The sequence below is a fragment of the Cervus canadensis genome, chromosome 14, assembly GCF_019320065.1.
Source record: "Cervus canadensis isolate Bull #8, Minnesota chromosome 14, ASM1932006v1, whole genome shotgun sequence".
Classification (NCBI taxonomy): domain Eukaryota; kingdom Metazoa; phylum Chordata; class Mammalia; order Artiodactyla; family Cervidae; genus Cervus; species Cervus canadensis.
In genome coordinates this window covers 62,518,789-62,532,172 of record NC_057399.1, presented here as the reverse complement: position 1 = coordinate 62,532,172, position 13,384 = coordinate 62,518,789, and the positions used below count along the sequence as shown (strand labels likewise).

At 45.0% G+C, this 13,384-nt stretch overlaps 1 protein-coding gene across 1 annotated transcript in view; it reads left to right on the top strand.

Moving 5' to 3' along the window:
- ANXA10 (annexin A10) overlaps window positions 1–13,384 on the top strand; it is a 74,930-nt gene that overhangs the window by 26,195 nt on the left and 35,351 nt on the right. Inside the window, exon 2 of the mRNA XM_043487102.1 lies at window positions 7,972–8,053. Within this exon, the coding sequence (XP_043343037.1) occupies window positions 7,972–8,053 (82 nt within the window). The remainder of the gene's footprint in view (window positions 1–7,971; window positions 8,054–13,384) is intronic.

Sequence of the window (13,384 nt, the reverse complement as noted above, 5' to 3'; positions counted from 1 at the left end):
AAAAGAATCCACCTGCCAATACAGGAGACCCAGGAGACCCAGGTTCAATCTCTGGGTTGGGAAGATCCCCTGGAGGAGGGTCATGGCAACCCACTCCAGTATTCTTGCCTGGAGAACCCCATGGGCAGAGGAGCCTGGTGGGTTACAGTCAGGTTTCAAAAGAGACACAACTGAGTGACTAACGCTCTTTGTGAGGTTAACTATTAGACATTCTATTATTGAATGCACTTCAGTGGCCTAGCCACTGGATCTATTTTTTACTGTCTTTCTCTAATTTCCTCAACCCCTCCTTCACACACACACATACACACACACGCACCCTTTCTTGTTCTATTAGAACTGGCTTAAGAGTAAGAATTTTATGCTTTTGGAGTTTTGGTTTTACCCACAGGAACCTTTGCAAATAGGGACATTTTCCCCGGCAAAAAGAAATGAATAAGGGGCCTCAACAGTACATGTTATTTTATTTTACATCAACTCCAGCTCTAATGGAAAAAGCACCAGCCAGGAAAGTAAATTTGGAGCTGAGTGTGGGCTTCCTGACACACCACTCACTCAGCCCCAGCGCCTCCTCACCTGTGAAATACACTTGACACCCCAGCCTCATGAGACGGCTGTGGCAACTGCCCAGGAAGCCCAGGTGAAGGCGTGCCGAGCACAGTCCGCTTGTGTGAAGAGCGGATTCTGAAGTTGAGGGATGCATGCAGAGGCCTTTGGGTGCATACACTTTTCTAATTAGCATTTTACAAACATCCTCAGGGCCCACTTCCTGAATTAGGTGCTGCCCTAAATGCTCTGAAAAGCAGGAAGTGTCACTGCCCTGCAGAAACTGAAAATTTGGAGGAAAAGGTAAATGCAAAAAATGCAAGGCCATGTTTAATAAGCAATGTCAGCCACAGGTAATACACGATAAAATCAGGGAAGACTCCACAGAACAGGTACAATCTGAGCTGACTCCAGAGTCTGGGAAGAAAGAGTGTAATCCTGGGTTACTTCCATTCTCGTGACTTGTGTCTCTTCCTAAACTGATGCCTGGAAATCCAAATATTCTTCCTTTATTCATGAGAATGTTCAATCTCTAACCTTGCACGACCAGTCACATTCAGGTCCATCCTCAACGAAATGCAGGAAGCCCAGTTAAGGAGACTTCGTGCTCTGGAAGCCCCGGGAAAGTTGGGAGGAACATTCCCCTCTGTGCGTGGTGCTCCGGCCCACTGATCCAGCCTGTGTGTATTCTTCCACCCCTCTGAGTGTCTGGGAGGTGCCTGGGGTCCTGCGCAGTGCTGCAGGGGCGGCTTTCTGTTGGTATTTTGAAGGAAGGAGGGAAGTAGGGTGGTTTCCTGATGGGGTACCAACCACTGGCAAGGGATGGCAGACGGCTGCACTCTGGAAGGGCGCAGACAATCCCGGGGTGGGCGGGACGTCAGGATGGACTCCTGCACACGGCCTTGGAGCCATCAGTCAAACCCGGAGTGGATGCTCCCCAGAATCACGGAGGAGTCCGGGGGTGGGCACGGGTGGGCGACAGCAGTGCCCGGGGGCTGGAGCGTGGGGCTGTTGCGTGCGGGAGCGGAGGGGTTCAGGAGAGAGGAAGTCAGACAGGAACCCACACAGACAGCCGGGGATGGTGGGAGAGCTCAGCTCACGTGGTTGAAACCTCTGGACTGCGGTGAATCCTCAGTCGTGGGCAGAGTCGACGTGGACGCCGCCCGCTGCGCTGAGGTTCAGGTTCTTGCTCTGTCCCTGGGGTGTGAGGACGGCTCTGATGACGCCCTGCAGCGTCCTCAAGGCCAGGCCCCGGGATGTGCGCATAAATCCCGATGTCCCCGGATGTTTCTCTCACATGAACAGCATCCCCCCTGTGCACCAGAGCAGAAAACCAGCATGGGAAGCCCGGCTCTGGGCAGGGGCACTTGAGGGGAGGATAGGTGGTGTGTCTGACCCAGGAGGAACCTCTCTGGCTGCGGGGACAGTTTGCTGGGTGTGGGGGTGCTCGGGGAGGGAGGAGCATCAAGGAAGCAGGAGCAGCGGCTGAGATAAGGGGACCCGAGGAAGGTGTGCGGGGAGCAGATGGACTGAAGATGGCTCCTGAAAGCCGGGAGAGGGTGGGTTAATCACCCCCACGGTGCTGTTTGTCTCCAAGCCACTGAAATCCTTCAGGACGTTCTTGCAGACAGGCGTGAGAGGTGAGTGGGTGCAGGGTGTTCAGAACAGTCAGTGGAGACCAGGGACCAGTGCCCCAAAGGTGACAATATGCTCATGAATGAAGGCCCAGGACCCCTGGAGGGATTCCTCACAGGGCTCCAAAACTCCTCAGTTCCCTGGAGATCTTGGAATCCCCATGACATGGAAACTAAGCTGAGTCATTCTCTGAAACCCGGCCGCTGGCAGGCACCAGTCAGGCCCGCTGACGTTTCACGGTGGGAACTCTTGAGGTTCCCCAGCGGTTAGTGTGTGGGTGACGCAAAAGGCAGAGGAGAGAAAGGACTTAAAGGTGGGCGCTGAGTGGGATTACGGACCTTGGCCCCTAGGTCAGCCATGAAGAGGTGAAATATACACTGATCCATGTGCCTATTGATATGAGATGATTAAGACGTTTTTTATCAACTTCATGAACAATCTGTGAGTCTTCCAGGCTGTATGCAGTTCCAGATAATAATTCTGACATGTTTCTGTCAGTTAAAGAAATTCTTTCATTATTCACTCAGGGGAGTAGCTTTTGGAACCAATTTTAAATTTACAAATTACTCATAACCTTCTGCATAGTAAATTGATGAGGCAGTTTATTCTGTCTCTTTAAAAGGGAGTATGTTTCATTCCTCTATCAAAATCTAAACTCACAAATGAGTAGAAGTGAAGATCATATTCTGCTTACCTTATGGTAAGAATTCAAGTGGAAATGACAGGCATTAGGACTTTTATTTTTCCTGTAACAAGTGACACTATGTCTAAAGCTGTCAATTTTCAAGGCAAAAAAAATTTTTTTATCATAGATGCATTTTTTATGTCACATTGGAAAGTGTCCACTTTTTCAAAATTTCCATTTTGCTCTAAGACATGAACAATTTAGAAACACATATATAAAAAGGGACTTTGCTTTAAGAGGCATACATGCTGAAAAATACCTAACATAACAGTCTCTCACTCTTTCAAAAGGTTAAATTACAGTGACTGGGTTAACTAAAAATAGACCTAGAAAATCAGTAAGTAAAATTACACTCGGTCAGACAAGCGATCTGTATTCATCGAGAACATGCCATCTGCTTCAGTTCAGGTGCACATTATACCTCCAGGGGACTCAGAATGAGACACCCCTACAATCTGTTATTGGGCTTCCCAGGTGGCGCAAGTGGCAAAGAACCTGCCTGCCAATGCAGGAGATATTAGAGACACAGGTTCGATCCCTGGGTGGGGAATGGCAGCCCACTCCAGTATTCTTGCCTGGAGGGTCCTATGGACAGAGGAGTCTGGTGGGCTACAGCCCATGGGGTCACAAAGTCTGACATGACAGAAGCAACTAAACAACAACAACAACTAAGAGAGCAGGTCTCAAGTGTCCTCATCAGAAGAAAGCCAGACCACGTGAGGCGGCAGCCGTGCCAACTAGCCGCACTGAGGGGAGCACTCACAGCTCACACCGGCATCATATCGCATTTGCCCAGCACTACACGCCAATTACTTCTGAGGGACACACGGAAATATGGCCATTAAACGACGGGGTCAGCATTCCAAGGAACCCAAAGTAGGTACCTTACATGGAACAGCGTTGCTGACTCCAGCTTAACTGAAACATAATGACTGATATGAAATGAATATAATGATTTAATATGCTATATAAATGGGCATGAATGACAAGAGCTCACTAGAAAAGTGTTGTTTGAATTACTGACCATTCACAATTATTTTTTACTTTTAGTGTTGAATTTACTTCTAAAACATTTTTACTGATTTATTCTAAGACGAATAGATAAGGAGAGAACTTTAAGCGGCAAAAGATATGAGAAGTGTAAAAAGAAAGAATTTTTGCATTATATTGTAAAAATACATTGTATTAGTAGTCTGTGTGAGGATTTAAAAAAAACTATGAAGAAAAAACTGTGGATTTTTATTTCACATACAAATTTTATCTAATAAATCACTGTAGACAGTTCAAGAGGAGAAGGGGGTGACAGAGGGTGAGATGGCTGGATGGCATCACTGACTTAATGGATGTGAGTTTGAGCAAAATCCAGGAGATAGTGGAGGACAGCGAACTCTGGCGTGCTGCGGTCTATGGGGTCACAAAGAGTCAAGACACAACTTAGCAACTGAACAACTTTCCTTTCCTTATGTATTACTTTCAGAGCTTTGTGTGTGTGTCTTTTTTTTCTTTTTGCAAAATATATGAAGGGTTTCATTTTATAGCACTTACTCCAGTCGGAATTCTGGAGGACCCTAGTCCAGCCAGGAATGAAATGCTCAAGTTTGTGACGGACATTTGCACATTCAGAGACTAGACTGCCTAGGCTACTTACACATATGCAACAATATGTCTCACTGTTTCCAAACACATTTTCTCTCTTACACTTTTAAGACAGGGACAAACGGGGAGACAGGGACTGACATATGTGCACCAGCATGTGTAAAACAGATGGCCGGGAAGCTTCCACAAAGCAAGGAGAACTCAGCTCGGCGCTCTGTGATGGCCTAGAAGGGTGGGCTGGGGTCTGGGAAGGAGTTCAAGAGGATATATGTATATATATATATAACTGATTTACTTCATGGTACAACAAAACTAACAAGACATTGTAAAGCAATTATACTCCCATGAATTAAAAAATAAATAAATAAGATTGCCCTTTGTCCGAGAGCTTGCAGCAAGACCGAGGTCAGCAGGCAATGAATGGCACCATCACCCAAGACCTGTGCAACAGCCTTCTCACTCCTACAAGGAACATGCTTCAAAGAGCCTTTAGTTTTCCCAATGAAAAAACTGAGAAAAAGCTACGCAGACAAAAGGGACTTAGTAAAAGACAGTGACAAAGAGCAGAGAATAAATTTCACATTTGAAGGCAGGGCTTGTCTTTCAAAAGTTTAAATCTTAAATTGCTCTAGGATTATAAGATTCCAAAGAAAACAACTGAGGTGAAGAGAACTCAGTCTAGGAGTTTACCTTAGAGTCTACTTTCTGAACTCAATTTAGTGACTGAAAGAAAAATCAAAGTCTGTTTTCTTAATAGAGTCTCACTAAAGGGGATGATAGTGAATAGGCAGATAAAACTCTTATCGTCTCCCGTGCAATAGTGTATAGAAATGAGGGTTGGCTCAAGAAAACTAAGTTCTGGCTCATTGCCAATAAGCTTGAGATATCCCTCATAGCTCAGCTGGTAAAGAATCCGGCAGCAAAGCAGGAGACCCCAGTTCAATTCCTAGGTCGTGAAGATCCGCTGGAAAAGGGATAGGCTACCCACTGCAGTATTCTTGGGCTTCCCTTGTGGCTCAGCTGGTAAAGAATCCGCCTGCAGTGCGGGCGACCTGGGTTTGATCCCTGAGTTGGGAAGATCCCCTGGAAAAGGGAAAGGCTACCCACTCCAGTATTCTGGCCTGGAGAATTCCATGGACTGTATAGTCCTTGGGGTCGCAAAGAGTCGGACACGACTGAGCAACCTTCACTTTATCAGAAGTGAACTGGACACCGGCTTGCAGACACACGTGTGGGCATCCTAAGATCCTAAACTGTGTCCATATTTTAATCACACATCTGTCCATCTAGGATTTAAAAAGAACGTTTCATGGACATGTTTGTGCCTCTGAGTATAAAAACTTATTAATATTGGCCAAGTGGAACACAAATTGAATTTAATTCTTAGCTTCAACACAAGTGAACAATGTTCTTACCACCCCCCCCCCAAAATTTTTTTCCTTAATCTTTTGGCAGTGGTATATGCATGTTTCTTAAGACTAGAAACCAGGCTCATCAATTAACTAATTTTCTGCTCTTATAACATGGGCCCCAGAATGCTGTGTGTTCAGCAGCATTGCTCTGCAAAGCTGCCTGCCCAGAGACCTGTCGCCATGGGAAGGCTCTCTCCCCATCATCTCTGGGCAAACTCACAACAAACGGGGGGAGCTCCCTTCTCAGCACACCTGAACTGGCGGTTCCTGCTCTGCATGTGATCCTACCCAGCCCAGTGCTGCTGGCTCGGGCTCAAGTAAGAGACGCAGGGTCACTCTACTATTGGTACACCACAGAGTGTAAAAGGAGGGGCTTCGGAAGCTCATGTCTTCCTCTGCACTTCCAAGCTTCTGCCAAAAACCCTCCACCCTACCTGCATCATCTAGATTTTTGTGAATTTCGATTCTGGATTCAATATTTCAACTTTCTACATGACTTTAGGGCCCCTGAATGTTTTTTTAAGCTGTGGTGGTAACTGCCACTTCTAAGTCATTGTTTATTCTTTATTGGGGTACAGTTGCTTTACAGTGTTGCGTAGGTTTCCTCTGTACAGTGAAGGAATCAGCCACGCGTATACATGTACCCCCCGGGACCTCCCCCCACCCGTCCCGCCCTTGGGTCATCACAGAGCCCCGAGCTGGGCTCCCCGTGCCACACCGCAGCTTCCCACTGGCTATCTGTGTTACACGTGGAACCTGAAGCTCCGATACTGTGGCCAACTGACGTGAATAGCCAGCTCATTGGAAAAGACTCTGATGCTGGGAAAGATCGAAAGCAAAAGGAGAAGAGAGCAGCAGAGGATGAGACGGTTGGATGGCGTCACTGACTCAATGGACATGAACTTGGGCAAACTCCAGAGATGGCGGACAAGGAGGCCTGACGTGCTGCAGTCCACTGAGGTCACAAAGAGGCAGACACAACTTAGTGACTGAACAACAAACAACAATTTACACACGTCAATGCTACTCTCTCAACCTGTCCCCCTTCCCCTCACCCCCACGCCCACGAGGCCATCCTCTACATCTGTGTCTCTATTTCTGCTCTGGAAACACGTACATCTGCATCATTTTTCTAGATTCCACATATATGTGTCAATATACAATATTTATTTTTCTCTCTCTGGTTTAGACCTAAATATAAGACCAGACACTATAAAACTATTAGAGAAAAACCTAGGAAAAACATACTTTGACATAAACCACAGCAAGATCCTTTTTGACCCACCTCCTAGAGAAATGAAAAGAAAAGCAAAAGTAAACAAACGGGACCTAGGTAAACTTAAGAGCTTTTGCACAGCAAAGGAAATCATGAGCAAGAGGGAAAGACATCAGTCAGAAAGGGAGAAAATACCTGCAAACAAAGCAACAGACAAAGGCTTAATCTGTAACTCATTTAAATGGCGGAGCAGGCAGTGACACCCACCCCAGTCCTCTCGCCTGGAGAATCCCACGGATGGAGGAGCCTGATGGGCTGCAGTCCATGGGGTTGAGTCAGACACAACTGAGCGACTTCACGTTCCCTTTTCACTTTCACGAACTGGAGAAGGAAATGGCAACCCACTCCAGTGTTCTTGCCTGGAGAATCCCAGGGACAGGGGAGTCTGCTGGGCTGCCCTCTATGGGGTCGCACAGAGTCGGACACTACTGAAGTGACTTAGCAGCAGCAGCAGCAGCATTTAAATGGGATGAAGCCCCATAATAGCTCTTTTCAGTTTCTAAGTAGTCTCCAATTCCTAAGAAAATGCTTACAGTTTACTAAGAAGACATGTATTTATCTGATTCTTACACTTTTCTACTATCAGTTCTAGTTTCTCAGTTTCTAGATCCCAATACGGGAGAGAACAGGGGATTAAAAAGAACACAACTAAGTCACCACAACTGACATACAATTAACACATCTGTTTAAAATACCCGTGTGTGTGTCTTAGAGTAATTCAAGCATATAGAATGTACTTTTGTTTTATTTATATGAAAAACACGCTGAAGTCTTTGCTGAGAATTACCCAGCTCCTCTCTCTCTTTGCCCCTTCCCACCAGGTTCAGGGTACCATCTTCCCAGCTCCTAATTTCAACCCCGTGATGGATGCCGAGTTGCTGGGAGGCGCGCTCCAGGGATTCGGTAAGCCTGGGGATGTCTAGCTCCTTTGGGGTTATTTTTTCTGTGTTTTTACCTTGTTTTATGATTGTGTGTGCATGCTCATTCAGTTGTGTCTGACTCTGCAACCCCATGGACTGTAGTCCATCAGGCTCCTCTGTCCATGGATCCTCCAGGCAAGAATACTGGAGTGGGTTGCCATTCCTTCTCCTGGGGATCTTCCCAACTCAGGGATTGAACCTGGCTCTCCTGCACCACAGGCAGATTCTTTACCATCTGAGCCACCAGGGAAGCCCTACAGAAGGCAAACACAGATTCAAACAAAAAGCTGGGCAAAGAAGTAGAATTTAAAAAAAATAGACAAGATGAACAGAATTGCCTCTCACCCTTGCACATGTGATTGATATGTTCTTGCCTTAAATTCTTAAGTGTCTCACCACTACTCCTAAATGAAATTCTTAAGTCAAAAACTTTATCTGGGATAAGCATCCTTTCTCACCATGTCTGTTTTCTAGCCTGTTTCCTTTGCGACCTCCATATCTGGCTAAACCAGCCCTCTTCCTGCTGTTTCCGGGGGGCAGCTCCTCTACATCCTGCAAACTGGCCCAGAATCCCGCAACCGCTCCTCCACCCCACCTGGAAGGCTGTTTTCTTCTCCCATCCACTTGGCATTCAAACTCTCATCTCTCAGGAACCTCCTCATGTGAGCCTTCCTCTTGGAACCCTTCTCTGTCCTCCAAACTCATCAGGCCAGACGCCTCCTTCTGCACGGTCCTGTCCCCGCCCCCTCCACCCAGCCTGTCCACCTCTGTCAACTGCAGACCAGTCTGTGAGCTCCCAGGGTGGGGAGGCTGGGTCGCCCACCTTAGACGTGGATGTCCAATGAACGAACAAGAGTTTAGGAAAGAAATGTAGAGAGGAGGGGGAAGTTGTTGAGTTTTTTTAAAAAAAGATTTAATCTTTAAGACTCAACACAGAGCTGTGAGACGTCAGTCTGTGCTAAGGAGGCTGCTGGTGAGCAGGGAGATAAACACTGACACCAGAACATTCGCACCAAACATACAAAGCCTTTCAGGAGAAAGCGAACCGTCAGCTTGGAAGACAAGGTCACTTTTATGAGAGCGATACTATGTGTATGTGTGTGTGTCTGTGTATTTGTGTGTGTGTGTGTGTGTGTCCACTGGCAGGACCCCAGAAGAAAACAATAAAGAACTTAAATATGCTCTGAAGTCCACTTTAAGAATCTGCACTGCTTCCATGCCTTTTGAAATATCAATCATCACTAGAAAAATCTAAAGGGAGGGTAATAGAAAGTTATGGATGAACTCTTCCTTCTGGAGAATATTTTGCTTTACAACTATAGATCAGAGCAATCTACTCATTGAAAAAATAAGTTTTTCTCTTTGCACCAGCTTCAGTTTTCTTGTCATTGCAATTTTAGGGTCAGAATTCAGATTCACTTCGACCCTTGCAGCCTTTTGCTTGTCAGTGTTTTAGCTGAAGGCTTCCAGGAGGTTCTGCATGTGACAGAACAGGCATGCTTCAGTGTGGCAGAGCAAGGACACAGGTCAACATGCTTGGAAAGTCAAGCCATCTTGATGCTCCTGGCAAAGTTCAACCAAAAATGACAACTGCGAGTGTTCTCCTTGGCTACTGTGGGTTCTTCCCAGCTTTGCTGAGACATAACTGACATCCAACAGTGTAAGTTCAAGGTGCATGTACATTTGACGATTTGACATGCACGTCACTAAATGTTTAACCCAGTAAGGTTAGCTTACACATCCTTCTCATCCCATCATTTCCATTTTTGTTATTATGCTGAGAACATTCACTGATTACTCTCTCAGCAGCTTTGAACTATGCAATGCAGTACTGTTAACTGTAGTCTTTTCCTTTGCAGAAGCTTTTGAGTTTGATGTAATCCTACTTGTTGATTTTTTTACTTGGCTCTGTGTTTTATTAATACTTAGAAAAATAAGAAAGCAAAAATATGGTCTGATGCAAATGAAAGGGAGTTGTTTTAATAAAACTTGTCTTACAGTGTATAACAGTTCACCAAGGAAAAGCAGTACCTCCCAGGTAACGGTCTCGAACAGTCCACTTGCCAATCCCAACTGTGACCAGCTGCTTCTCCTGCCCATGCACTCTTAGGGCACAGACACCTGTGTTTATTTTGTCTCACTTAGCATATATAATTTCCAGACCATCCCTGTCAGATCCTGAACAACGGGAACTATCTTTGACCTACACGCCTGAATCACAGCAAAGCTGCCTGCAAGACAAAACGAACCTTTGTGGGACCCTCAGTGCTACTTAAGTTAGATCCACCACCACCTGCCCTTGACCTTACTCAGCAATAATATGGTGTGAGCTGTAGGGTGTGCGCAGACGCTATTTATACAAGTGGAGGAAGTGTCCCTTTACACCTAGTGTCTGAGTTTTCCTGTATCTCCCCTGGAAGCAAACATTCAGCATCTACCAATTCATGTTCATGGTGACTTTGTAGAAACACATCACGAATAACAAGAATCAACCATACATCATGCAAGCCCATAAAATTGCTAAGGATCATTACGCTATGCTTTTCTGTTAAACCATCAAGTAGGAATTATTTAGAAATTCCTGGCCCTAATGCAATAGGACAAGAAAGAGAAAAAGACACAATGTCTAAAGAATAAGTCAAAATTATTTGTTTCTGCAGCAGACGTTAGCAGCAAATTTCAAAATCCAAGGTAATCCAGTAAAAAATTATTAGAAGTATGAGAGTTCAGGAGAAGGAAATAGCATCCACTCCAGTATTCTTGCCTAGAGAATCCTGTGGACAGAGGAGCCTAGTGGGCTGCTGTCCATAGGGTCACACAGAGTTGGACATGACTGAAGCGACTTAGCATGCATGCGTGCATTGGAGAAGGAAATGGCAACTCACTCCAGTGTTCTTGCTTGGAGACTCCCGGGGACAGAGGAGCCTGGTGGGCTGCCGTCTATGCCATCTATGGGGTCTCGCAGAGTCGGACACGACTGAGCGACTTAGCAGCAGCAGCAGCAGCATGAGAGTTCAATAATTTTTCTGGACACAAGGTCCACATGAAGTTCAATATCATCTATTTCATTAAGGAATTATTCTGTTAAGACCAAAATAAAAATAATATAACTTGAAATATTGATAGAAATACAAATATGAATAATTTTAACCAAATAAAGTTTCTTGTAATTTGCAAAACTATACAAATGTTTTATGGAGAAGGCAATGGCAACCCACTCAAGTACTCTTGCCTGGAAAATCCCATGGACGGAGGAGCCTGGTAGGCTGCAGTCCATGGGGTCGCTAAGAGTTGGACACGACTGAGCGACTTCCCTTTCACTTTTCACTTTCATGCATTGGAGAAGGAAATGGCGACCCACTCCAGTGTTCTTGCCTGGAGAATCCCAGGGACAGCAGAGCCTGGTGGGCTGCTGTCTATGGGGTCGCACAGAGTCGGACACGACTGAAGCAACTTAGCAGCAGCAGCAGCAGCAACATACAAATGTTCACTAAGTCTTTTAGAAAAGAAAAACACATAAATAGTTCAACAGATATGTCATGTTAGTGACTTCTCTAAATTGATTCCTAAGTTTATAGTTATTTTAATTGATATTTGAATAACATTTTTTGAGATCCATATGAAAATATTTTGAAATATTTCTAGAAGAATAAATGAGCCAGAATTGCTATGAACTTTGTAAAATGGAGAGTAATTCAGAGAGGTGTATTGTGGATAATCCCAAAAGAATAACAACAAAAATCACATTATAATAATGATGTGTGATGACAGAAAAATCAATATGTATATATAACTGAAAAATCTTATTTGCTGTTGTTCAGTTGCTTAGTTGTGTCTGACTTTTTGCCACCCTATGGACTGCAGCACACCAGGCTTCACTGTCCATTACCATCTCCTGGAGCTTGCTCAAACTCACGTCCATTGAATCAGTGATGTCATCCAACCATCTCATTCTCTGTTGTTCCCTTCTCCTCCTGCTCTCAATCTTTCCCAGCATCAGGATCTTTTCCAATGAGTCTGCTCTTCACATCAGGTGGCCAAAGTATTGGAGCTTCAGCATCAGTCCTTCCAATGAATATTCAGGATTGATTTCCTTTAGGATTGACTGGATTGATCTCCTTGCAGTCCAAGGGACTCTCAAGAGTCTTTTCAATATCACAGTTCAAAAGCTTCAATTCTTCAGTGCTCAGCCTTCCTTATAGTCCAACTCTCACATCCATACATGACTACTGGAAAAACCATAGCTTTGACTAGATGGACCTCTGTTGGCAAAGTAATGCCTCTGCTTTTTAACATGCTGTCTAGGCTTGTCATAGCTTTTCTTCCAAGGAGCAATCGTCTTTTAATTTCATGGCTGCAGTCACCATTAGCAGTGATTTTAGAGCCCCAGAAAATAAAGTCAGCCACTGTTTCCACTGTTTCCCCATCTATTTGCCATGAAGTGATGGGACCAGATGACATGATCTTAGTTTTCTTAATGTTGAGTTTTAAGCCAGCTTTTTCACTCTCCTCTTTCACCTTCATCAAGAGGCTCTTTAGTTCCTCTTCCATTTCCACCATAAGGGTGGTATCATCTGCATATATGTGGTTATTGATATTTCTCCCAGCAGTCTTTATTTCAGCTTGTGCTTCATCCAGCCTGGCATTTTGCATGATATACTCTATCTCAAGGAAATCAGTTCTGAATATTCATTGGAAGGACTGATAGTGAAGATGAAGCTCCAATACTTTGGCCACCAGATGCAAAGAACTGACTTATTGGAAAAGACCCTGATGCTGGGAAAGATTGAAAGCAGGTGGAGAAGCAGACGACAGAGGATGAGATGGTTGGATGGCATCACCGACTCGACGGACATGCATTTAAGCAAGGTCTGGGAGTTGGTGATGGACAGGGAGGCCTGGTGTGCTGCAGTCCATGGGGTCGCCAAGAGTCAGACACAACTAAGGACTGAACTGAACTCTGCATGTAAGTTAAATAAGCAGGGTGACAATATACAGCCTTGATACACTCCTTTCCCAATTTGGAACCAGTCTGTTGTTCTATGTCCAGTTGTAACTGTTGCTTCTTGACCTGCAAACAAGTTTCTCAGGAGGCAGGTAAGGAGATCTGATACTCCCATCTCTTTAAGAATTTTCCACAGTTTGTTGTGAGCCACACAGGCAAAGGCTTTGGCATAGTCAGTAAAGCAGAAATAGATGTTTTTCTGGAATTCTCTTGATTTTCTATGATCCAATGGATGTTGGCAATTTGATATCTGGTTCCCCTGCCTTTTCTAAATCCAGCTGAAACACCTGGGAGTTCTAGCGTCACTAT